General features: G+C 67.0%; 2 protein-coding genes across 7 annotated transcripts in view; both read right to left on the bottom strand.

Moving 5' to 3' along the window:
- The window catches only part of CFDP1 (craniofacial development protein 1), a 192,089-nt gene extending 191,605 nt beyond the window's left edge, over positions 1-484 (bottom strand). The window contains exon 1 of the mRNA XM_075940598.1: positions 475-484. The gene's annotated coding sequence lies outside the window, so the exon portion shown is untranslated. The remainder of the gene's footprint in view (positions 1-474) is intronic.
- On the bottom strand, positions 268-22,061 carry FCSK (fucose kinase). Of its 6 annotated transcripts, none has more exons than XM_075940590.1 (25): positions 21,928-22,061; positions 18,799-18,932; positions 17,124-17,291; positions 15,028-15,179; positions 14,535-14,585; positions 13,748-13,873; positions 13,324-13,396; positions 12,982-13,079; positions 12,292-12,372; positions 11,169-11,288; positions 10,373-10,544; positions 10,141-10,268; positions 9,661-9,762; positions 9,120-9,290; positions 8,735-8,805; positions 7,904-8,268; positions 6,929-7,139; positions 6,280-6,446; positions 5,653-5,880; positions 3,821-3,964; positions 3,426-3,545; positions 2,231-2,418; positions 1,471-1,570; positions 784-1,007; positions 268-620 (listed from the first exon to the last, which is right to left on the bottom strand). In XM_075940590.1, exons 3-25 carry the CDS (start codon positions 17,200-17,202, stop codon positions 495-497), a joined length of 3,297 nt encoding a protein of 1,098 aa, XP_075796705.1. In that variant the 5' UTR covers positions 17,203-17,291; positions 18,799-18,932; positions 21,928-22,061; the 3' UTR covers positions 268-494. The 6 variants fall into 6 exon arrangements, with proteins under 6 accessions (XP_075796705.1, XP_075796706.1, XP_075796707.1 ...); XM_075940591.1 differs by having other exon boundaries at positions 21,823-21,941; XM_075940592.1 differs by lacking the exon at positions 21,928-22,061 and adding an exon at positions 21,823-21,908 and having other exon boundaries at positions 18,799-18,929.
- Positions 22,062-22,952: the final 891 nt, after the last annotated feature.

Below are 22,952 nucleotides of genomic sequence, written 5' to 3'. Positions count from 1 at the left end.
CAGGTGAGGGGCTGCCTGACCCTACCTGGGGCCCCGTGAGTTAAGAGCTTGAGGCTCTGGGTTGGAACTGCTGTGGCGGCAGCAGGATCCCTGAGCCAGTCCACGTGCCACCCGAGCCCGTGAGGTGCAGCGGCAGCCATGAAGAGTACAGGGCCCCTGCTCAGGGCTTGGAGCCGCCCCCCGCCTTGCCAAGGAGCGTGGCCTGCCCGCCAGCCCTGGCTCTGACCACGCCCCAGCTTTCCCTGTAGGACCCAGGGCTGTGAAATAACAACTCTGGAACCTGTAATTGCTCAACACGACTGCTTAGGAGGCGCCGCCTCGCCGCTGGCGTTCGGAAGCGCACAAACCCGCTCTGCCTGCCCGGGAGTACTGGCAGCGTACACCAGCAACCGCTGCCTTGGCGCCAAAGCTCCTGGGAGGGCCGTCCGTGGGCAGGGTTTCCACGTCGGCATGGGGGGGCTCTCCCGGTGTCTGAACGGGCCCCGCTGGAGGCTTTACGTGGCCGCTTGGGCCCTTTCGCCCCCCACGTCCCCTCTTGCTTGGGGGTCGCTGCCCACTAGCTGCAGGGCGATGCCAGCGGTGTCCACCTCCACCGTGTGGATGCTGAACTTCCCCAGGCCCTGCAAGAAAAGGTCCTGGCTCAGCCTCAGCAGGGGCCTGGCTGCCATGCGGGGGCAGCCCTGGGCATGCGGGACCCTGGCAACGTAGGGAGCACGTGTGCCAGGCTGCTGGGTCGTTCTGACCCCTTGCCCTGGCCGCTGCGCTGCCAGCCGCCAGGCTCACCTGGGTGTGGGCTAGAATGTGCTGAATCGCGTCCTGCTGGCAGGGCTGTTTGGTTAGGACACAGAGGAATCCGCCGCCGCCTGCCCCAGCCAAGCTCTGCCCGTAGACGTGGGGCTGCAGCGCGTCCATCATGCGCCGGACGGCCAGCGGCTCGCAGCCCGGGGCCATGTGCTTCTTCTGCTGCCAGTAGCGGGCCAGGCACGCCCCCAGGAGAGGCAGGTCGCCTGCAGCGGAGAGAATCGTGCCACGCGGGGGGATAGAGCCAGGAGAGCAGCAGCTCCTCCCCGCGGGGCTCAGGGGAGAGGGGCAGGGCTGCTCTGCGTGGCCGGGACCATCCCTGCCTCGGCCCAGGGGGTTCTGGCGCGTTCCGAGCACTTTGCTGAGTACAAATGCACTAAGGGGCCTTGGTCCCCAGCGCCGCTGGAGCCCCTGGCCTCAGGCTGCGGGGGGACGAGGCAGCTGCACGATCTCCATCGCCCTGGCAAGGCGCAACCCAGCAAGAGCAGGCCTCCCGCATGCCGCCCTGCCCCGCCCCACCCAGTCCACATGCCGAGTGGGCGGCCGTGCACCGGTGCGGAGGTGCTGCTGGCACCCCATCTCCATGCTAGTGCCCGCCCCAAATTCATTCCGCACACGGCCGTGACCCTGAGAAGGCCGCTGCTCGAGGGCACACTGCAGCCGCTTTACCTTGCCGGAAGGCCTGGGCGCACTCCTCCGCGTTGCTCACCAGGGCGTCAGCGTTCTGCACGATGGCGGGCAGCCGGGCGTACCAGTTCCTGAGGACGTCCTGCCGGGGGAGGCCAGCCGTGAACCGCCTCCCCCTCCCCTTCCTCCTCTGCCCGAGGCGCCCCAGCAATTCTGGGGGAGCGAGCAACTGAAGCCGGGACTCAGGCCTACGGCCGGGCTCTTAACCGCTGCGGAGCCGGCCCTGCGGCGGGCCGAGCGGGCGGGCAGGACACCTAGGGGGGCAAGCCCTGTGTTCTTCCAGCAAGGGCATTCCACGCGATGTGACCAAGTGTGGGGCAGGGCTCCGTGGCCTGCAGGGGGGTGCTACTGTCTGACAGCCCCCGCCCTGCCTGTCCCCACTGGTTTGCACCTGCCCGACCTGTGGCAACGGGGTGGCCCAGCTGGGCCGTGTCCTGCAGACTGGGCCCCCCTCTGAGCACTGTCTGAGCAGCCCCCTTCCCCTGCGAGCCAGGACAGAGCCAAGGGAGCGAGGGCAGTCCCTTGCCACAGCTGTGCGGCATGAGGCCAGCTGGTTGTCCTGGGGCCGTACAGCACCTGGCGCAGCAGGGGCAGGCCCAAAGAACTGGGCAGGGGCTGGGGTGGGATCCTGCTCTGCAGAGCACAGGGAGGGAAGGCTGAAGCGGCCGGAGGGGGCTGCTATTTAAGCCTGCTGGGGCTGGGTGGGGAGCGCCCCTAGGGCCCGGAGGGGCATGTGCTTTACCTGGAGCAGGTTGCGGGCCAGCCGAGTCTTCCCTGTGTAAATCAGGAGCAAGTGCTGGCTCAGGGTCTGGGAAAAGCCCTCAGGCACGGGGATCTGCTCCACCTCCACCTTCAGAGGCAACCGGGCCTGCGACCTCCCGATCTTGATGCCTGGCACAAGGCCGCCAACCTGGTCCTGCCAGCCGCCCCCTGCCAGCAACAGGGCCTGTTACACAGCAGCAGGCCCGGGGACACCACCGTTTCCATCGCAGCCCCGCAGCCAAGGGCTGGGGAATGGTTGGACTCCGGCGCCCCCGCAGCTCGGACTGGAGCGGCCGGTTCCAGCGCATGGGGCCTCTCCCGGGTGACTTGTGCGCCACGGCGCACGCGCAGAACTCACGCCCCCCGCAGGGACGCTGCAATGACGCCTTTTGCCCACCGGGTGCTGATGAGGCCCCAGCAGAGAGGGCAGCTGGCCCACCGACTGGAGCAGCCAGCTATGGGGCGGCGGGGGCCAGAGGCTGCCTTCACAGCACCCTGCCCCCGACCAGGAGAGGAGATGGGGGTTCTGGGGGCCGGACAGAGTGGGGCACAGAGGGCTGTCGGGGTGGGACACACGGATTCAGAAGGGCGAGTGGGGAGGGATAGAGTGTGGGGGAGGGGACACAGGAGCTAGTGGGGGGCAGCACCGAGCCAGGGGCAGGGCCACATGGGGACAGGAACAGACGTGCCTGGCTGAATGGCAGAGGCTAAGGGTTGTCCAGGCCTAACTCCCTACAATCCCTCCACCCCCAAACCTCTCTTCCATATTTCTCCCACCCACACCCTGCGACTCTCCTTCCCTCTCCGCTCCGCCGTGACCCCCGCCGCCCCCGAGCCCCGGCACAGCTTGGGAACAGTGCGGGCAATACGGTTCTCTAGCGCACGCCCAGCTCCGGCTCACCGGGCCTGGTGAGGAATCGGTTTGTCCAAACCGTTTCCTGAGTCGTGGTGCTCGGTACGGTCGCGGGGAGACTGCCGAGGGGGAGTTTGAAACAAGCGTCCAGACTCCGACGGGCATGAGCACGTGGGGTTCTTGTGGCCAATACAACGGGCAGATGTTTGAACTTGAGCACAGGATGTGGAATGTGCCGGCACAGCCCTGCCCCAGGAGTCCAGCAGGCAGGACTCGGGGCCAGGCCACGGCAGGGCCCGGCCCGTGATCTATGCACCAGTACCTGTGGTGAGCACCTGCTCCAGGTGCAGGACGGCATGGATGAGGGACTCTGCGCTGGCGGATTTCCCAGCCGCCCGGTACAGCGCCGCCATCACCGCCCCCGCCAGGATGCTGCTGGTGCCTGGAAGAGCCAAAGGAGGGAAGGGAGGTGAGGCAGGGGGCACGTGGGGCTCACTTCTCCGTGTGCTCCAGACCATCTCCCAGTGCAGCAGCAGAGGCAAGAGGCCGGGGCAGCTGTCCATGCCGGGCGGCCCGAGGGCTCCAGGCTCTGTTCGGTGCCCCTCATGCTAGGGATGCCCTGACCAGGGCGGGCCTGGACACTTTGCGTGGTGCCTGATAGTGGCCTCTCCCGGGCTCAGTTTACCGGCGATGCGCTGCCCAGCCCCCCGAGCGTACCCAGGCCGGATCCGTGGGGCAGGCTGGACCAGCTGTGCACTTCAAAGCCTCCACCAGCGCCCTCCAGCAGCTGGGCCTGCAAGGGCTTCTGGGACGGGAAGGTAACAATCTGGGTGCAGATGAAAGCCGCTTTCAGCAGGGCCCCTGGAAAGGAGGCAAAGCCCTGAAAGGCTGGACAGCACAGCCCAGTCCCCACACCCCGGCTCCTTCCCCCTTCATGCCAGCAGCCTAGCCCCAGGCCTTGGCTGGGCCATGGCTTTTGGGGCAGCCGCTAGCACGTGCGCCTGACAGCCAGGCAGGGGCTCCCAGCGACACCCCCTCCCTAGGCCAGCCCCAGGTGGGTGTTCCAGGCTGGGAGGCCTGCTCTCCACGCACGGCGCAGTAGGGCCTGGAGAAGGGCAGGGTGGGGCTGCAGGCCAGGGAAAGGTGCCAGCAGGATGAGCCTGGGGTCCTCTCCCATCCAGCCAGCCCCTGTTATCCCCTCTCACCCCTGGGAAGCAGGGCAGGTCTCCCTGGTCCCACTGGGAGTCTGTAGCAGAGCCGGGACTAAGCCCAGGCCCCGCCCAGCACCAAACCCACCGGGCCATCCTTGGCCCGCTGCTTGGTGGTGGGTTTGCACTAGGAGGAGTGAGCCCCAAACTCCTCTGCCAGCTGCTGGGTCTGGCACGGCCGTGGGGCTCCGCGTGGGGCCTCCGACACCTCTCTGGCCCTGGGATGAATGGGAGCGGGACTAATCTTTTCTGGACATCCCAGCCATTCCGTTAACTTAGTTGCCTGCAAGGTTAAACCCAGAGCCAGTGAGTCCCAGAGAGTCTCCAGGAAGTGTTGGCGGGGAGGCAGGAGAGGGGGAGATCTGAACTGAAGCAGTGATCTGCCTGCTGCAGGCTTTGTGGGAGCTCAGAGCAAGAGCAGGGAGAGAGGGACAGACAGAGCCAGGAACAGGGCCTGGTACGGCCAGCGATGTCCACAGCTTGGGAAGGACTAACCCTTGGAACACCGGAGATGTGAGCAGAACAGGGAATGTTTAGTTAGACGCAGTCTGGTTATTTTCCTTATTTGGGGGGTTGGTTGGACTCCTCTGTGTGCTAAGACAAGGTCCCCTGTAACTTTACATTGAATCACTTAAGCTGCCTTTTTTCACACCTGGCAACCAAGTCCTGCCTCACCAAGTGGGTCGTCTTTGTTTTGCTAACAAAATCACCTGTCAGACTAGGATCGGATCCCCGTGTGCTACACGGCCGGGGGCCCTGGTGCACGTGCCTGAGAGCGAGAAGTCAGCTGTTAAGAAACTGCACGTTTGTTTGCAAGCTCTCTCCTGGGGGAGGCTAAAGAGCTCGGGGGACCCCTCGGGAAGAAATTCCCAAGTCTTCCTGGCTTCTCAAGGGGGTTTTGCGTTTGGGGTTGGCAGGTGCCACCCAAGCCAGGGAATCGGTCACTGTGGGGAGTTTGTAAGGGGAAGCCTTTAGTGGCCAGGTGTTTCAAAGTCTCGTGGGGCCCCCGAGTGGGGAGCAGCCTTGACAGCCCCTTTGCTGATCCCCCTCCTGCGTTTACTCTGCTCAGATTCCCCACCCCGCCCGCAGAACCCCCCTGCGCCACGTGCACGCCATGCCCACCAGCCCGATCTGGCAGGGACGTTGCTTCAGAGCCCTCCAGTGCACGGGGCAGGCGTGAGCCCCCTAGCACCAGCCACGAGGATGCCGTGACAGGGACATGGCACAGGCCACCCCCCGTGTCCCCGAGGGGCCAATCCGAGACCAGCCCTGGAGAAAACCCCTTCTCTGCCGTCCGGGGGGCACTGCAAGCGACCCCGTGGAGCAGCTGGCGTGTCTTACCTGGCGCGTGAGGCTGGCAGTAATCCTGCAGGTCCTCCAGGTGCCGGCACACCAGCTCCACCACCACCTCCCCCTCCAGCGCGCCGCTCGCACTGACCAGCCGGAGCTCCGGCTCCGCAATGCGCCGGGCCCGGGCCCCGATCGGCCTGCGCCCGTCCACCAGGATGGCGACGTCCACCACGGCTCCCCCGTGCTCATACGTGATTGGAGGCGTGTCGCTCCAGCCACCTGCAAGCACAGAGGGGAGCGTGATCAGCGGGCCCTAAGGCAGGGCAGCCCCCGCAGCCTAGCCCTGCTCCCCTGCCCGCCTCAGCCTCAGCACTGCCCTGCAGGGGGGGAGCCCGCGGTGTCCCGCGGTACAAATGTCCGGGGTCGTCTTTCCGAAAACGGAACGACTGACCGACCCTCCCCCCCCGTCCGTCGCTAAGCACCGCCATTTGCCACATGGCGGGGCCGGGCCCCGATCCCAAGAGCCCCATAGAAGCTGTGACGCGCCCCCTTCGTTTCCTCCCCCCTTCACAACCAGCGCTGTGACTCTCTCTGCCCAGCGCGCCCCACGGCCCTGCCTCGCCCCCGTGCCGGGAGAGCGGGGGCCAGCCCCTCGGCAGCGGGGCCGGAGATGCTCACCAGAGACGTCGATCCGGGCAGGGCACTCCACCCGCACCCAGTGACCGACGGGAGGGGGCTCCGCCCGCCCGACGCTGACGAACTGGCAGGCCGACATCACGGCCTGCCGGACCAGGATCTGCTCGGCCCCCTCGTAGTGCCGGGCCGCCCTCACCATCAGCGCCGGCCTGCAACGGCAGCGGGACACGGGCGCCGCTCACCAGCAGGCCTCTCTCCCGGGCCCAGACACACGCGCCGTGGGCCCCAGCAAGGCACTGGTGCCGGTCAGCCGGCGGCACGGGTTGTCACGGTTACTGAGCCAGGCCTTAGCCAGGGCTGTGGAGCCAGAGATGCCTGGAGCACGGCCAGCCCAGCACAACACCCCCACGGGGCCATGGGGCTCGGTCCAGCATCCGCTGGGGATGGGGGGGTTGGGTTTCTAATGGGGCCGGAGGGCCAAGCTCCTGGCGGGGGGGGGGCACTCAGCCCCCAGGCCAGTCCGCCAGTGCCTGGCTGAGCGCCCTGGGACCTCACAGCAAACCCTGCAGAAAGGCCACGAGAGAGGGGCCGGAAATGCAGCAACATGGTCACATCCCCGCATCCCGTCCACTCAGTGGGGTGCGCCCAGCCCCACGGCGCCTCCGCCGCACCCACTGGCTCCCGGCCGCACCTGTCCAGCCATTTCCTCCTCTCCCTGGCGAGCTCCAGCACCCCTCCGGCCACGTCGCCGCACTCCAGGCGCTGGAAGGCCGGGGCCCATTCCCGGTTGGCGGCCGGGCCGCTCCGCAAGCCCCCATCCCCGTGGGCCATGCAGCCCAGCACGTCGGCGATGCAGGCGAGAGCCCGGGCGGCCACCCCTGGGTCCCCAGCCACAGAGGCCACTGGGAAGCAGAGGGAAGCCGTGAGAGCCGTTCCCCACCACAGCCCGGCAGGCCACGGTCCGTGGCAGGGTCCCATCCCTCCCCCCGAGCACGGAGGCCCCCTTTTCCCTGCCCCCGCAGCCCTACCAGCCCCTCGTCTAGTCGTCCTGACCCAGATCATCCCTCCAGGGTCCCTGCGTGGAATGAGCTTGCTGGGTCTCAGCCCAGGACCCACCAGCCTCCTCGCTAACTCTCTTGGGGCCTGCCGGAGCCACGGAGCATCAGCTCCTCCCTTGGGGGCAGCCCGCCGAGGCTGGCCCTGACCAAAGCCAGGACAGGGCCCCTCATGGCCAGCCTGTGGCCCACTGACCCCAGGCTTGGGTAGCCCAGCCAGCCAGGGCAAGCCCAGCTCCCCTTCCCAAAGCCCGCAAGGCCTGGCAATTCCCAGAGCGGCCGGGAGCTAAATATTCGCACTGGTTCACTTAGTCGCCCCCCCCCCCCCCCCCGCTCATGGCCACCTGCTCCAGCTCTGGCTTCCCCACGGCCTCGCTAGCGAGAAGCGGAGGAAACCACCCGCCGGCAGGCTCGGTGAGCCGCACGCTGGCAGAACGTTCCAAGCGGCTGGGTTCCTCCCCAGAAGCGAGTGCATGGTGGAGGAGGGGCACCGGGGTCCTGCCGGTGCCCAATCCCACCAGCATTTGTGGGCCTGGAGCCCCACAGCCGCCCCACAGCAGCCCCGTCAGGCTAGCCACAGGCCACGGGCAGCCGCCCTGCCTGCCTCTCACCCTGGTCCAGTGTGTCCAGCACGGCCTCCTGGTAGCCCTCGTGGACGGCGGAGCGGATCAGCGGCAGCAGGCTGCAGTCCCTGTGCTCCAGCAGGGCCCCGCGCAGCTTGCCCTGTGCCTGGCGGAAGAAGAGCACCCGGCGGGACGCCAGCTCCGCCTCTTGGTCCAGGCAGGCCAGCAGCTCCTCCCAGGCCATGCGCCACGAGGCTCGCCAGCGCCCCAGCTCCTCGCCCCACGGGGAGCCCAGCAAGCACAGGACGTGCTGGACCCCCAGGGGCTCGGCGGCGTGCAGAACCGGGAAGAGGCGGGCGTTCCGCAGGCAGCGGCTTCCCTGGGGCACGTCGGAGCCCCAGATATCCCCCTCCCTGGCGGGGCGAGAGACGGACTCAGAGCCAAGGGCAATGGGGCCAGGGCAGCCAGGGCAGAGCCTCCGCCTACGTAAGGCCAGGGGAGAGGAGAGCACCCTGCTCCCGCCAGCTCTCCCACCCGCTAGACAGCCCCACGCCCAGCGGGACTGGCCCCGCCCCCACCGGCCCAGCTGGGATGGAGGCTCCTCCCCCCGGCTGGAAGCGGCAGCCAGCAGGGGGCGCTGTTGATGCACAGGCTGGTGGTGCAGGGCGCTCTCAGCCATCTGAGCCTGGCCTCTTCCAAGAGTCCCCTTCTGCCCCAGGGTGGGCACGGAGCTCCGGAGGCTGGTGCATCGGGCAGCGTGGCCCAGCGACGTCCCAGGCCAGGGCTCGACGCGGGGCGGGAAAGCCCCCCCCCCCTCCGGGCCCCGCGAGGCAGGGGTCCCTGCCCGGCCCCTCCCTGCCCCGCCTGCGCGGCACTCACCGGATCCCCGTCCGGCGGAAGAACTCCTCCCAGGGCATGTTCAGGTAGGTGCCGGCCTCGCCAGCAGGGCACTGCGGGGGAGAGAGGAGAGAGCGCTGGGGCGGAAGGGGACGGGCAGGGCCAGGACTCCCGTGTGGGCCGACCGTGGGCTCTCCCGACACCAGCCCCTTCTGCGCGGGCTGGCAGGGAGGCAGGGCCGCGGCCGGGGGGAAGCCGGACTCTGCTCCTGCCCTAGAGCGCTCGCTCTTCGGGCTGACCCCTCGCCCCGTTTCCCTGGTCCCCAACGCCCCCCAGCCACCCGTCAGGTAGCCAAGGGCAGGCGTGCCTGGCCGCGGAGCTCTCCCCGCAGGGCGTCCCGGGCAGCGCCCCCCCCGGCACCCCGCACCTGCCAGTTGTCGTGGCGCCCCGTCAGGGTGAAGACCCGGCCCGGCACTTCCCTCAGCCGGATGGCGTGCCCCCGGAGGACCACATCCCGCGGCCGGCAGCGCTGCAGGGCCAGCGAGCAGGAGGCCTCCAGCCCCGTGAGGAGGCAGCCGGAGCCGATCTGCAGGGGTCCCTGGGAGGGCGACAAAATGGGCCGTGGCAGAAACGTGGGGCGGTGCTGGAGACGCCCCCTCCAGAGCTCTGAGAGGCCCCCCCCGCTCACCTCGTCACAAGCAGCCCGTCACGGTGGTCTCTGGGCGCCCTCCCTGAGGGCTCGGCACGCCACGGACCACGCCCCGAGCGTGGGGCCGGCCTGTGGTGAAACCCAGCAAAGGGGGGAGCCCGGCGTTCGCTCCCTACGGATCTTGGCCACGAATCGAGGCAGGAGCCGTGGCAGCAGGGGCCAGGCCAGTCCAGCCCCCAGCCCCGGGAAGGTTGGGCTGGCCCACGGCTCAGCAGCCAGGCCCGGGCTGGGGCAGAGCGAGAGCCCGGGGGCGCCGTACCTGCAGGTGGCAGTGCTGGAGGACGCTTCCAGGCCCGACGCGCACGGCTCCTTCCAGCAGGCTGTTGGTGACTGAGCAGCCATCCTCCAGGAGCTGGGGCTGCTGCGGGAAGGGAAGGAGCCGGCGTCAGGAGGGCAGGAAGGGAGCTGAGGAGAAGGGGGCGCAAGGGGGAGGGACAGGGGAGCACCCCAGACCCACTGTCCCTGGCTCCACGCAGACACAGCTGACAGCAGCCAGTGTAGACAGGAAGGAGGAGGGGAAACTGAGGCGCAGCGAGGGGCAGGGTCTTGCCCAGGATCACTCGGCAGCTCCGAGGCTAGGCTGGGAACACAGCCTAGGTCTCCCCCCGCCCTGGGCCAGTACTGTACCCAGTAGGCTGCTCTGCCTCTCCCCCTGGGCCAGGGGATGTGGCTCAGATGGCACCGGCGCGCCCGGGCTGGGGCAGGAGCAGAGGTGGGGGCCAGGCCGGGAGGTACCTACAGCCACGTGGGAATGCGCCGCTTTGCGGAAGGGGAGGGCGCTGGCGGAGCCGGCGGGAAGCGTCAGGCTGCGGATGTGGTCGCTGGCGGCCGCCGTCATGTAGTCGTAGCGCCCGCCGGGGATGCACGCTGCCGGGAAAGAGGGGGGCCGCCCCGTTAAGGCGCCCTGGCCCGGTGGGGGGGCGGGGTGGGGCTGGACCCCCACAGGCCAGCCCTCGGGGGGGCGCACTCACCCATGCTGAGCGGGACGGCGTGGAGGGCTTTCCACAGCACGGAGCGGGCGCTGCGCAGGGCCGCCGCCCCCGTGGCCTGGCCGCTGCCCAGCTGCTGGGTCCGGCCCCTCACGAAGTCCTCCTCCGTCACCCCCTCGGCCATGCAGAGCAGGATGTCGAAGAACAGGGACAGCTGGGGGAGGCAGAGAACAGGGAACGCTCGTGACGGGTCACCCCCGCCCCACCGGCAGACCCCTGCCGTGTGTCCGCGCTGGGCGGGCAGCGTGGTGACCGCGGGGGGGTTCCAAGGGAAGGGGGACAGAGTGGGGGGGGTGCCGCAGCGCCTGGCCCCCGGAACGGCAAGAGAAGCTGGTACCAGGGCTGGTGTTAAGATGGCTGCCGCTACCCAGCCCTGCCCCCAGACAGCACCTCTCCGGCCTGGCCCTCCGTGAGGAAGGGGCTGCAGGGCGAGCAGGCCAGAGGGCAGGGGCGGGCAGGGGGCTGCACTTTCCCTAGGAGAGCCCACGGGGCAGCCACGCGGCGGGGCAGGCAGAGGGGCCTGCGGCTCAGGGCTCTCTGGGGCGCGTGGGAAGTGACCCCAGGGCTGTGCGCTGCCCTTGCAGCACTCCCGGAGAGCTGGCTCCCTGCCCCGCAGGCGGCCCGGAGCTCCGGAGCCCTGTCCGGGGGCTCCCTGCTGCTCGCCGGGGGGCCCGTGTGCTGCTGGGCACGGAGGCTCCGCCGCTCGGGGCCAGGGGAAGGAAGGGCCGACTGGCCAGCCCTGCTTCAGCAGCGGCCGAGCGGCAGGGGATCCCCTCACCTGGATGGGCTGGGCCCCCGAGTCCAGGCCCAGGTAGGTGCAGGCGTCCAGAGGCGGCACGACGTGCGTGGCCAGGAGCTGCTCCGCCGTCTCCGAGGAGAAGAAGACGATGCCGCACACCTGGAATCAGAGCCAGCAGGAGCGGGCTGGGCTGCTGGGGCGGTGGGCAGAGTCCCCGCCACTGGCTCCAGTGCACAGACTCAGGCCTGGCCACCAGGGTGCGATTGTGCCAGCCCCGGGGGGCTGGGGAGCTGCAGAGGGAAAAGGCTTCGGCCAGCAGTGGCTGGTGGCGACTCCCTCCTGGCTAATGGGCATTAATGGACCCAACCTCCATGAATGTAGTTCTCTTTTAAATCCTGTTCTAGTCCTGGCCTTCACAGCCTCCTCCGGCGAGGAGTTCCACAGGTTGACTACGCGCTGTGTGAAGAAGAACTTCCTTTGGTTTGTTTTAAGTCTGCTGCTCATTTGGTGACCTCTAGTTCTTGTGTCAAGGGAACAAGTCAATCCCTTTCCCTTATTCATGTTTTCCACCCCGCTCATGATTTTATAGCCCTCTGTCCTATCCCCCCTCAGTCTCCTCTTTTCTAAGCTGAAAAGTCCCCGTCTCTTTGATCTCTCCTCATATGGGACCCGTTCCAAACTCCTCAGCATTGTAGCTGCCCTTTTCGGAACCGTTTCCACTGCCAGTCTATCCCCGAGTGGCTGAGAACCGCGTGGCTAAGGCCAGACTCGTAACTAGCTAATTTGGCGCCTGAGGCCAGACGGTCCTTGGCGCGGGCAGGGCGCGGCGCGAGGTGCCAGCGAAGGCAGCATAGCAGCTGTCTTTTCTGCGCCCCTCAGGCAAGCGCCTCACTCGCCCTGCCCTTGTTACGGCCCTGGCCAAGGCCCAGCTCTGTGTAAACCGAGGCAGGGCCAAATTCATGGCTGGTCCCACCTTCACCAAGCCAGCTGTGAACCCAGCCGCTTCCCCGAGACACCCAGCCCCAGGGTTCCCCGGCCGGTCGGGTCTCCACAGCCCCACGTGTCCACTCTGTGGGGTGGGCCCCCGTCCTGCCGCCCCCCCGGCCCATGGGGCAGGACCTGTCCCCTGCTGCGTGTGCGCGAGGCCCTCGGGGGGACATACCAGCGGCACCTTCCCGTCCGGCCCCGCGCACCCCCGGATCTGGGTCTCCGCGCCTTGGTAGATGATGTCACGCACGAGGCCCTGTGAGAGGAGGGCACGGTCAGCTGCCACGGCAGGCTCAGTGGGCCTGCCCGCCTGGGGATGGTGCCACCCGGACGTGGCACTGAGGCAGCCCAGGCCCCTCCCCACAGCCCCCCCGGGCCTGTAAACGCTGGAGGAGCCCAGGCTGGGCCGGGCGCCCTCGGGGTGCTGCAGAGAAGCAGGCTGGAAGGCTGCCCCCGAGGGCTGCTTGGGCAGCGGCTGCCTGGCTGAAGGGCAGAGCCAGGAGCCAGGTTGTGGGCACCCCAGGGCCCGCCCCTCCCCCAGCAGCTGGGAGCCCCATTCAGAAAGGGTTAGATTACCCCCAGGAGCGGAGCCCCCCCCGGCCAGCCCCAGCCCCGGGTGTGGATCCCCATGGTCTCAGGGACGCAGGGGGGGTGCCATACGCTCGCCCCGTGTCCCCGCTGGCGCCGAGGGGTCGGCCCCGCCCCGGTGCCCCCGGCGTACCTGCGGGTCGGCCCCGCCCCGGTGCCCCCGGCGTACCTGCGGGTCGGCCCCGCCCCGGTGCCCCCGGCGTACCTGCGGGTCGGCCCCGCCCCGGTGCCCCCGGCGTACCTGCGGGTCGGCCCTGCCCCGGTGCCCCCGGCGTACCTGCGGGTCGGCGAGGTAGACGCCGTGGTCTCTGGCGTACGAGACGCTCCCCGGCACGGAGATCACTCTGGCGCCCTGGAACCCGTCCCAGGCGATCTCTGGGAGTGAGCAGACTCAGCCCAACTGGCAGGGTGGAGCCCGCCCCCTCCAGGCCAATCCTGAATTGTGACCTCCCCCCCACTGCCCCGCACGCTGCCCCCAGAGCTCCCCGGCTCAGGAGAACACGGTACCCTGTAGGGAGCGGGGGCAGGCCGTACCCCCCGGGAGCCGCACACCCCCTCCCTGCGCTCTGCCCCGCCATGCCCCTCGCCCTGGGACCCCCAGCGCAGGGCCGGGACGTACCTGCTTCCACAGGCAGGCTGAGGAGCATGTCGGTGCTGCAGACCCACACTCCTGGAGGGGAGCCCCGGCACAGCTAGGGAGCGACACAGCACGGGAGATGAGGACGGGCCCCCGGGCTGCCCAGCTCAGCACGGGGCCCGGCCCCCCGGCCCTCCCCAGAACCCAAGAGCGCTGGGCCCCAGGCCGGGGGGCGGCAGCCACTTCCTGTCTGGCCACGAACCCCAGGGGCCCCCCCAGGCTTGTGTGCATGAACCGGAGACAGCTGCGGTGGCCCCTCTGCCCCAGAGATGGGGGTCCCGAGGGGCGGTGGAGGGGAACAGGGGTGCCAGGACCGGGAGGAGAGGGTCAGGGGCTAACCGGGGCCCCATCACACCACCCTGGAGGAGTCCCACCGGTGCGACCCCCGCCCCCGTCCGGCCCGGACCTGCTGCGTCATGGTCCCCAGCAGGCTGTCCAGGTTGCAGGTCAGCGCCTCGGCCGGGGCCTCGGGGTCCTCCACGGGCAGGCAGGTGAAGGCTCGGCCGCAGTCGTCGAAGGGGAAGTCGCGGCCCTGGAGGGAGCCGGAGCCGGGCTCAGCGGGGAAAGGGCAGGGAGGGCCCCAGGCTCCGTCCTCGGGCCCAAACCCTGCTCCGGCCGTGGCCTCGGGCCCCCACACCACCCCCAGCAGTGCCCCAGGTGCCTGCTCAGGCCCCAGCAGCGGGCGGGCGCACCCCTTCCCGGCCAGAGACGGTCGGGGGCTGCGATCGGGGAGCCCTGAAACGCTGGGCCCCGCGGAGCAACGTGAGGGGCAGCCCCCCGCCAGCGGTCAGTCCCCTGCTGCACGGAGATGCTGGAAAACCGGGGCCCCGGCTGCATAGTGAGGTGTCAGCTGGCAGCCACGGGGCTCACTGGGCGCCATCACCCCTCCGCCCAGGGCTCCCCCAGCTCCTGTGGAAGGGGGGTGCAGCCGTCCCAGGAAAGCAGGGGAGCACGGCCGTCCCGGTGCCTTTCTCTTCACACACACCCCCCATAGGGCCCACCTGGGCCAACGCAGCCTGCCGTGTGCACTGGCCTCGAGCGACGGTTTGCACGGCCCCGGTGCCCACGTGCGCCCAGGTTTGGGGGGCAGAGCCGGGTGCCCCTCCCCTCTCAGGGCCAGGGGCTGGGTTTGCTGCAGAGGGGCTGATGTGGGAAGTAACCTGACCTCCCCCCTGCCCACCCTGCGCTCTCACCATGTGCAGGACGAGGATCCGGGCCTCGCGCAGGACATCAGCCGTGACCACCTGCGGGGAGGGGGCAGGGGGACCCCATTAGCCACGCTGAGGAACCAGCCCTGAGGCTGGGCAGTTCTGACCAGCCCCCAGCAAACGCTACAGCCCAGCCTGGCCCAGGCTTATGGGGCCACAGAGCGGAGGGCACCCTAGCGGCCAGGCTCCAGCGCCTCCTGCCCCTGTCCCCCGGGCATGCAGCTGCAGGCTCTCGCCTGGATCTGGGTCCGGAGCCACCCCGCTCCACAGTGCCCTCCAGCTAGGGGTGCCCACAGGCACTGGCTGGCACCAAGACACCAGGCCCATGGGGCGGGCAGCCTGTGCGGGTCTTGGGGGCAGGCCACCTGAGCCCGGCGAGGGGAAAGGGGAGGGGAGGCCCTGGGGAGACAGGGACGCCGGAGCCGCCCGCCCAGGCGCACACCCAACATCCCGGAGCCTGCTGGGCCATGCCACTCACCGTGCAGCCCGCTCTGGCGCTCAGGTGCTCGGCCGCCACCAGCAGGGCGTTGAGGGTGGCTCCGCCGCTGCCCACGCGCGCTGTGGGGTCCTCGACCGTGAGCAGGAGGGGGCGCGGGCCCAGCGCCCCCCGGCGCCGCCGGATCTCCAGCTCTGGAGAACGAGAGCAGGGGCGTTGGGCGGCACTGAGGGGCCAGGCCAGAGGGGAGGGCAGGGACACGAAGGGGGCCCCCGTCCCACCCACTGCAGCCGGATCCCCACGCCGGACTGGCCCAAGACCTGGGCCCATCAACACGGAGCCCCCGGCGCAGAGAACGTGTCGTCTGAGCAGCTTGCGGACCCCTGGCCTGCGGCCTCCCGGGCTGCTAAGCAGAGCCACAGCCGGGTGCATCGCCCGCGGGCCAGCCCTGCCCTGTGGCCCGGCTCTTCCGCCCCCCTCCCGTCCCTCGCCAGGGCTGGCCCCACGAGAGCTGTAGGCAGTGTCCCGGTGCCGGGCTGGCAGGGGGCTCAGATGGGGTCACTGAGCTGCAGGGAGGGCGCAGAGAATTGGCCTGGCGTGATCTGTCCCCGCACTGGGCCTGTGAGGGGGGCTACCTGGCCCAGAGACCCTGCCCCACAGCCGGCGGGGCCGTGCCACCTGGAGGACAGGTCTCAAGGCCGGTGGAGCTGCCAGGCCTCGGGAGGAGGAGCTGGGGCCGCACCGCGCCGGGGGCCGGGCAGCGGGGAGAGGCCGAGGAAGGCCCCCGTCCGGCGTGAAGCAGCGAAGGCGGCGGTTGTGGGGAGCCTGCGTCATGCGGGCGGATTCCCTGTTGGGCTAGTGATGGCCACCCCACCAGACAGGGCCCGGGCTGGGGCCCGAAGGAGGGGTCCTACCCCACCCCCGAGTGTCCCCAAGGAGGATGCTGCCAGAGCAACTACTGAGTCGGGCTGCTGGGCCTCGTTGCCCTGGGAGCAGGGACTGACTGGCACCTCCGCTGGGCCTCGCCGCCCTGCAAGAGGGGTGTCTTACTGACTGTGGCCACTAGGCCGCGCTGCCTCCTTGGAGACGGGGTGCAGAGCTTGGCCTGGAGACGCGCCCGGGGCAGAGCACCCCACATCCTGCCCCAGCTTTGCAAACAGCCCCGAGGCTGGGCACCATCCGCGCCGGGACACGCCCGTCTCAGCGCCCGGGGCAGAGCACCCCACATCCTGCCCCAGCTTTGCAAACAGCCCCGAGGCTGGGCACCGCCCGCGCCGGGACACGCCCGTCTCAGCGCCCGGGGCAGAGCACCCCACATCCTGCCCCAGCTTTGCAAACAGCCCCGAGGCTGGGCACCGCCCGCGCCGGGACACGCCCGTCTCAGCGCCCGGGGCAGAGCACCCCACATCCTGCCCCAGCTTTGCAAACAGCCCCGAGGCTGGGAACCGCCCGCGCCGGGACACGCCCGTCTCAGCGCCCAGGGCAGAGCACCCCACATCCTGCCCCAGCTTTGCAAACAGCCCCGAGGCTGGGCACCGCCCGCGCCGGGACACGCCCGTCTCAGCGCCCGGGGCAGAGCACCCCACATCCTGCCCCAGCTTTGCAAACAGCCCCGAGGCTGGGCACCGCCCGCGCCGGGACACGCCCGTCTCAGCGCCCGGGGCAGAGCACCCCACATCCTGCCCCAGCTTTGCAAACAGCCCCGAGGCTGGGAACCGCCCGCGCCGGGACACGCCCGTCTCAGCGCCCGGGGCAGAGCACCCCACATCCTGCCCCAGCTTTGCAAACAGCCCCGAGGCTGGGCACCGCCCGCGCCGGGACACGCCCGTCTCAGCGCCCGGGGCAGAGCACCCCACATCCTGCCCCAGCTTTGCAAACAGCCCCGAGGCTGGGCACCACCCGCGCCGGGACACGCCCGTCTCAGCGCCCGGGGCAGAGCACCCCACATCCTGCCCCAGCTTTGCAAACAGCCCCGAGGCTGGGCACCGCCCGCGCTGGGACACGCCCGTCTCAGCGCCCGGGGCAGAGCACCCCACATCCTGCCCCAGCTTTGCAAACAGCCCCAAGGCTGGGCACCACCCGCGCTGGGACACGCCCGTCTCAGCGCCCGGCCCCCAGGGCGCTAGCCGCCCACTTGCCTTTCTGGAAGGCAGCGACGCTGTCCTTGTACTGGCAGGTCAGGACGATGACGGTCCACTCCACCCCTCTCGGCGCCATCCCGGCGCCCGCCACGGGCCGGGGGACTCACGCCGCAGCACTTCCCCGGATGGGAACCCTCCAACTGCCGAGCTGCAATTATTACCCCTCTACCGGGAGGGTTGCTGGTAAATGCGAGACGTTCGGGAGAGGACACTGGGTTCTTCAGACAGAACAAGCCCGACGAAGCGTTCCCGGCTCCAGGGCCACGCTGCTGCCTCACAGCCAGGGTGAGACGCTGGAGAGGAGCCGGCAGCGTGGCCTTGTGCCCACGCGGGCTAAGGGCACATTGGGGCGCGTTCGGAGGAGCATGGCCAGCAGATCTAGGGCAGAGATTACTCCCCTTTATTCAGCTCTGGTGGGGCCACAGCTGGAGTGTTGTGTCCAGTTCTGGGGCCCCCGCTACAGAAGGGAGGTGGACGCATTGGAGAGGGGCCAGCGGAGGGCGACCAAAATGATTCGGGGGCCGAAGCACATGGCCTGTGAGGAGAGACTGAGGGATCTGGGTCTGTTTAGTCTGCAGAAGAGCAGAGTGAGGGGGGGTTTGAGAGCAGCCTGCACCTCCCTGAAGGGGGTTCCAAAGAGGCTGGCGAGAGGCTGTTCTCAGTGGAGCAGGTGGCAGAACAAGGAGCAATGGGCTCACGTTGTGGTGGGGGAGGTCTAGGTTGGAGATTAGGAAAAACTCTTTCCCTAGGCGGGTGGGAAGCGCTGGGCTGGGTTCCCTAGGGAGGGGTGGAATCTCCATCCCTAGGGGTGTTTCAGTCCTGGCCTGACCAAGCCCTGGCTGGGCTGATTGAGTTGGGTGGGTCCTGCTTTGGGCAGGGGGCTGGACTCGCTGGCCCCCGAGGTCTCCCCTTGGGAAAGGGGAGTCGGCTATGCTGGCAGGAGGCCCGTCTATACATCGGAACGGCGTCCACGGTAGGGATGGAACAGTGGAGTCGAGTAACTGATAAGCAAACGTGTGTCGGTTAGTGCGATAGACACGCATCCCCCCCGTAAACATTTTCGCAGGCTGGCTCAGCCCTGGCTTGCACTGGGTCTGGGACCTCTGCATTTAAGGAGCCAGGCAGCCCGGCTGAGTTCCAGCTCGCGCCGGGTCCGGGCGCTCAGCCCTCTCTCGGGCAGGGGCTGCTGCCACTGTATCAGAGGCAGCAGCAGGGCAACAGGGAGCTGGTCCACAAGGGGAGCCGGTTTTTAAACTGGCTCCCCTCGCGGCCCAGCTCCCGCCTGGCATCCCACGCGCTGCCTCTGATAGAGAGGCAGCAGCGCAGAGTGGGAGGGGGCTCCGCGGGGTCAGAGCACACTGGCCCCCCCGGGGACTATAGACCAGTGGAGGAACCAGTAAGAATTCATGAGGATAATCGACTATGCAAGGAACGGGTATTTAACACCCCTAGTCCATGCTGGGCCCATGCCTGCATAACCACGGCGGTTAGGTTGGTGATAACTACGGCTCTCTGAGAACGGATTTTGGCAAACCCCCCCCCCCCCGCCCCCAGTGGTGCAGGTAGAACAGTGAACGTTTGTAGTGGGGACCTGGCTCAAGCCACAAACGCCCACCCACTCCTGCTGCCATTCATCGAAAAGCAGCGCCAAGCCGCGTCAGCGCGCTCTTACCTCTTCAATTAGTGTGGGGGAGGTGCCCAGCCCCACGACAAGGCCACCAGCCACCACAATGCAGGGGCAGGACTTGTTGACGGAGACAGGAGGACAGGAGCCGGAAGAGAACGTATCTATTTCTGGACCATCTTCTGGAGGTGGAAGGAACACGCTCTTGAGCTGGGCCAACCTGAGAAACGTGTACCTTCCACCAACAGAAACTGGTTCAATAGAAGACAAAAGGCCTGGCTAATTGCAACTGGCACCTAACGAGCAGATTACACCCCATCGTTCCAAAACGACCAGTAACCACATGCCTCATTTGGAACGGGAGCCGAGCCCACAAGAAAAAGGGCCCATGCAGCACAGAACTGTTAAGTGTACACTCCTGGGAAAATTAACTAAAAATTGACAATGAAAGGAAACTGCATCTGTGCTTGTTCCGTTTAAATTCAGAGAGTTGAATGCGATGTTTTCCCTTTGCGTAATAACGCTTCGAAGCTGTCTGAAGGCAGTGTCCGGTTGCAAGCTTTTGAAAGCACAAGCGCGTCTCGTTCAGAGTTACGAACGTCTCAGCGCTCCAAGCACCCTTCCGTTGGGAGGTGTTGGTAAGTGGGGGGTTCGTAGCTGGGAAAGAGTGCTATGAAACAGATCAGGAGACGTTTGACATTCACGAAGCATAGGGAGGGTTGGATGATCTTAGCTCAGCTCCCCAGGGGCACGTCCAAAAGGATTTCTCGCCAAAGCCAAGGCGTTTCTTGGAAAACCCAGGCGGTTTGCAGAAATCAGAGGGCTCAGCAGTCATACTGAATCTTGTATTACCTTGGAAATGCTTATCCTGCACATTGTGCCGGTAGCGCATTGTGCAAGCACAAGATGTAATTTGCTTCTACATGGATTCAGAATCTACAGCCAGAAGGGGCTGTCATGGTCACTTGTTTGACCTCCTGCACATCGCAGGCCACGGAATCTCACCCCTCTCCTTCTGCAATAGACCCAGAACCTCCGGCTGAATTCCTGACATCTCACCTCACTGAAAGGCTTCACGTTACAGAGAATCCACCACCTACTCTAATTCAAGACAGCAAGTGACCACGTCCAGCGTTCCCCTGGAAGCTGGGCACTCGTACGGCCTCTCAGTGCCGCCCAGCTGATTAGCAGAGTGCCCATCGCAAGGGGTTTTCTTTCTACTGGTGGTGCACATTCCTCGGTGCTGCAAAACTGTGTTCCGCACACAGGTGGAAAAGATTAGAGGGAACATTGTCCATGTCCCATGCTAGAGAGGAAGGTAAAAAGCCCCCAGGGCCCTGCCAATCTGACCTGGGGGGCATTCCTTCCCAACCCCAAATAAGGTGATCAGTTAGACCCCGAGTGTGTAGGCGAGACCCTCCAGCCAGACCCCCTGGGGGGAAGAATGCTCTATAGGAACTTGGAACTACCCCATCTAATGTCTCACCTCCGGCTGCTGGAGATATTTGCTACTAGCCGGACCACATACCATTGTAAGCAGCCTCATCTTAGCACAGACCCTGTGCTAAGAATCCACCATCTCTCCACTTTCTAGACCCAGAAACACTCAACCCCCCCCCCCCCAAAACTCTCGGTAACGCAGCCCACCAGGGAACGGCTTGTCCTAAGAAGCATCACAATGAAAAATACCATGAGTGGCACTCAAAACACCCCGGGCACATCTCAGTCCAGAGCAGCACTGCTGCCAAATGTCCTTGAATGGAAGCACAGAAATACGGGCCGGAGAAAGGGAAGCAAGACACTGAATTGTAAGGGGAAAGTCCAGAATAGTTCACCTGCCCCAGCGTTGGAATCCAAGGCCGGGATCTCATATAAATAAGACACAGGTGTTTAGCACCTCGGATGCTGGCCCAGGCTCAAGCGCACTGGATCCCAAAGCACGCTGCACAAAATGCAAACGGGTCACCCCCCGCCACGCTAGGGCCTCCCCTTCTCCCGCACTGCCCCTCCAGAGGGCTTGGGCCAGCACACGGCACTGCAGTCCCTCGCAAACCCACCGCCTGGGAAGAAACGTGCAAGTGGCACCCGTGCGCCACGCTGCCAGGCCAGCGGCAGGAGCTGCCGGCTTCAGAAGCCCCGGGAGCCCAGCTCTGGGAATTTAAGGGCAAGTGCTCGGACGTGCCCCGTACCCGGGTTTTCCTCCCTCACAAAGGACACCCCGAGAATCGGGGAAACTCACTCCTATAAGCTCGGGAGGGAGGGCAGGTTCGAGCAGAACCCCAGTTACCTGCCCCAGAGCTTCAGGAATGCGGGGAATGCTGCCTCTGCGTCCCACGGCCCACGTGAAAGGCACAACTGTCGTGCCTCCGCACGTATGTGAAAGGGAGCAGCTCCCCCCCCCCGTACACACCCCGCAGCAACAGGGAGGCGGCCGTGCACCTGCCTGCAGGAGGGCATCCCACACCCGCCTCTGGGTGCCAGCCTGTGTCCTGCCTGCCCTGCTTGCTTTCAAGCTCGTCCTTCCCCCAGCGCCCTCTGGGGAATTCCCAGCAGGTGCAGGGCTGGCCCAGCTGGCTCTGTACAACCCCCAGCCGCCCCAGCAGAGGGGGGGCAGCCAGGCTGTTCTTACCCCCCAGCTGCCACCCTGTGCGGGGTGCCCCCTCCCGCCGGCACTTCCAACCGCTCCAGGGGAGAGAGGTGCCAAAACTCCCACACTTCCTGCTTAGCGGGGGAGGGTGTGAATTCAGCCCTGGAGCGGCTCGGGAGGAGCCCAGGCTCCGGGGCTAGCAGGGCCCGAGCAGGAAGCCAGCCCTCCCCCAGCACGGGCCGAGGCCTGGAGCACCGCAGGACCCATCGCTCCTTGCTACGGGCCGGGAGCCCCGGGGCCGCTGCAGCGCAGTCGGGGGGAACCAGTGCAAGAGCGCAGTCGTGCAAGAAGTAGTAGTGCAAGGAGCAGTAGTACAGCCGAGCAGTAGTGCAAGAGTGCAGTCGTGCAAGAGCGCAGCCAGGCAGTCGTGCAAGAAGTAGTAGTGCAAGGAGCAGTAGTGCTAGAGTGCAGTCGTGCAGGCGCACCCTGGGGGCAGGGCGGGGGCAGCTCTCTGGAGAGGCCCGGGAGAGCCTCGTTGGGTTGTGCCAAGCGCCCCCCGGCTCCCGCTCCGCAGGCTCGGCCCGCCTTACCTCCTGCTGCCTTGCTGCAGGGCTGCCCCTTTAACGCAGCCACCGCCTCTCCGCGGTGCATGCTGGGAGCTGTAGTTCCTTCCCCTGGGCCGGCTTAAGGAGGCGCCGCGGCTCGCGGCTCACTCAGAGCTGGGCTACACGTCCCAGGATTCCTTGCACCCCCAGCCTCTTACCGCACAAAGGGAGGGGGGCATTTCTCCGTGGCATGGGGCAGACAGACTGCTGCCAAGGGTCTCCCCCACCCCCTGCCGCCTTGCTGGGGCCCAGAGCATGCAGCCTGCAGAGAGGGCCACCCAGAGGGGCGGGGCCGGGGCACCCCATTTAGCAATTACACTTTTTCAGGGGCACCTGGGGGTGCACCTCCCTGCTCGCCCCAGAAAGAAGCCATCTCTGGAAGGGGGCCTTGGGGCAGGGAAGCACCAGTGGGTTTTCTTGTCCTGCTGGGGAGAATGAATCGCTGATTCTGAGCGGAGCCCCCTCCCCCATTGGGGGACGGTCACAGAGGCCTCTGCCTCGAAGATCTTAACTCTAAGAAGAAGAAGGGTGGAGGGAAATGACTTGGCCAAGGCCACCCAGCAGGGCACAGAAGTGCCCCGGATGCTTGATCCCAGACAGTGGTGCCACTTACAGCACAATGAAAATGCAGAGTCCCTGTCAAAGTAACTGGTAGAGTTCAGCAATACAGCTGAACACCCTCTCCGGCTCACAGGCTTGAGAGCCTCAGCTAAAGATGCTATGGAATAGCTGCCATTTGTTTTTAACACGAAAAAAATCAGAATACTCAACCTGGGTTTATTGGAGGACTGGAAGATTTACCCGGCATTGCTTGGGTCCCTAACTCAAAGAAGTTTTGGTTTTCTTCATTTAAATAATTGCTCTGAGGTGGGGCTGGGGAGGAGGGGTTCAGGGTGCAGGCTGCCCCAGGGAAAAAGGACAACCCCAGCCCTCTCTCACTGCAGCAACTTGGGACCAGGTGAGAAGCATCCGTCTATGGCCGATGCAGCTGCAGCGTGCACAGTTGAGGG

Source organism: Pelodiscus sinensis, chromosome 12 (assembly GCF_049634645.1).
Source record: "Pelodiscus sinensis isolate JC-2024 chromosome 12, ASM4963464v1, whole genome shotgun sequence".
In the NCBI taxonomy this organism is placed as follows: Eukaryota; Metazoa; Chordata; order Testudines; family Trionychidae; genus Pelodiscus; species Pelodiscus sinensis.
The sequence above is the reverse complement of the archived record's forward strand: the minus strand, read 5'-3'. Positions and strand labels throughout refer to the sequence as shown.

Coding starts and splice junctions, on each gene's coding strand:
- FCSK (XM_075940590.1), bottom strand. CDS start 17,202: ATGGCGCCGAGAGGGGTGGAGTGGACCGTCATCGTCCTGACCTGCCAG. Junction 6,447..6,928: donor AGGAGGAAATGGCTGGACAG/GTGCGGCCGGGA, acceptor CTGCCGTTGCAG/GCCGGCGCTGATGGTGAGGG. Junction 1,008..1,470: donor CGCCCAGGCCTTCCGGCAAG/GTAAAGCGGCTG, acceptor TCTCCGCTGCAG/GCGACCTGCCTCTCCTGGGG.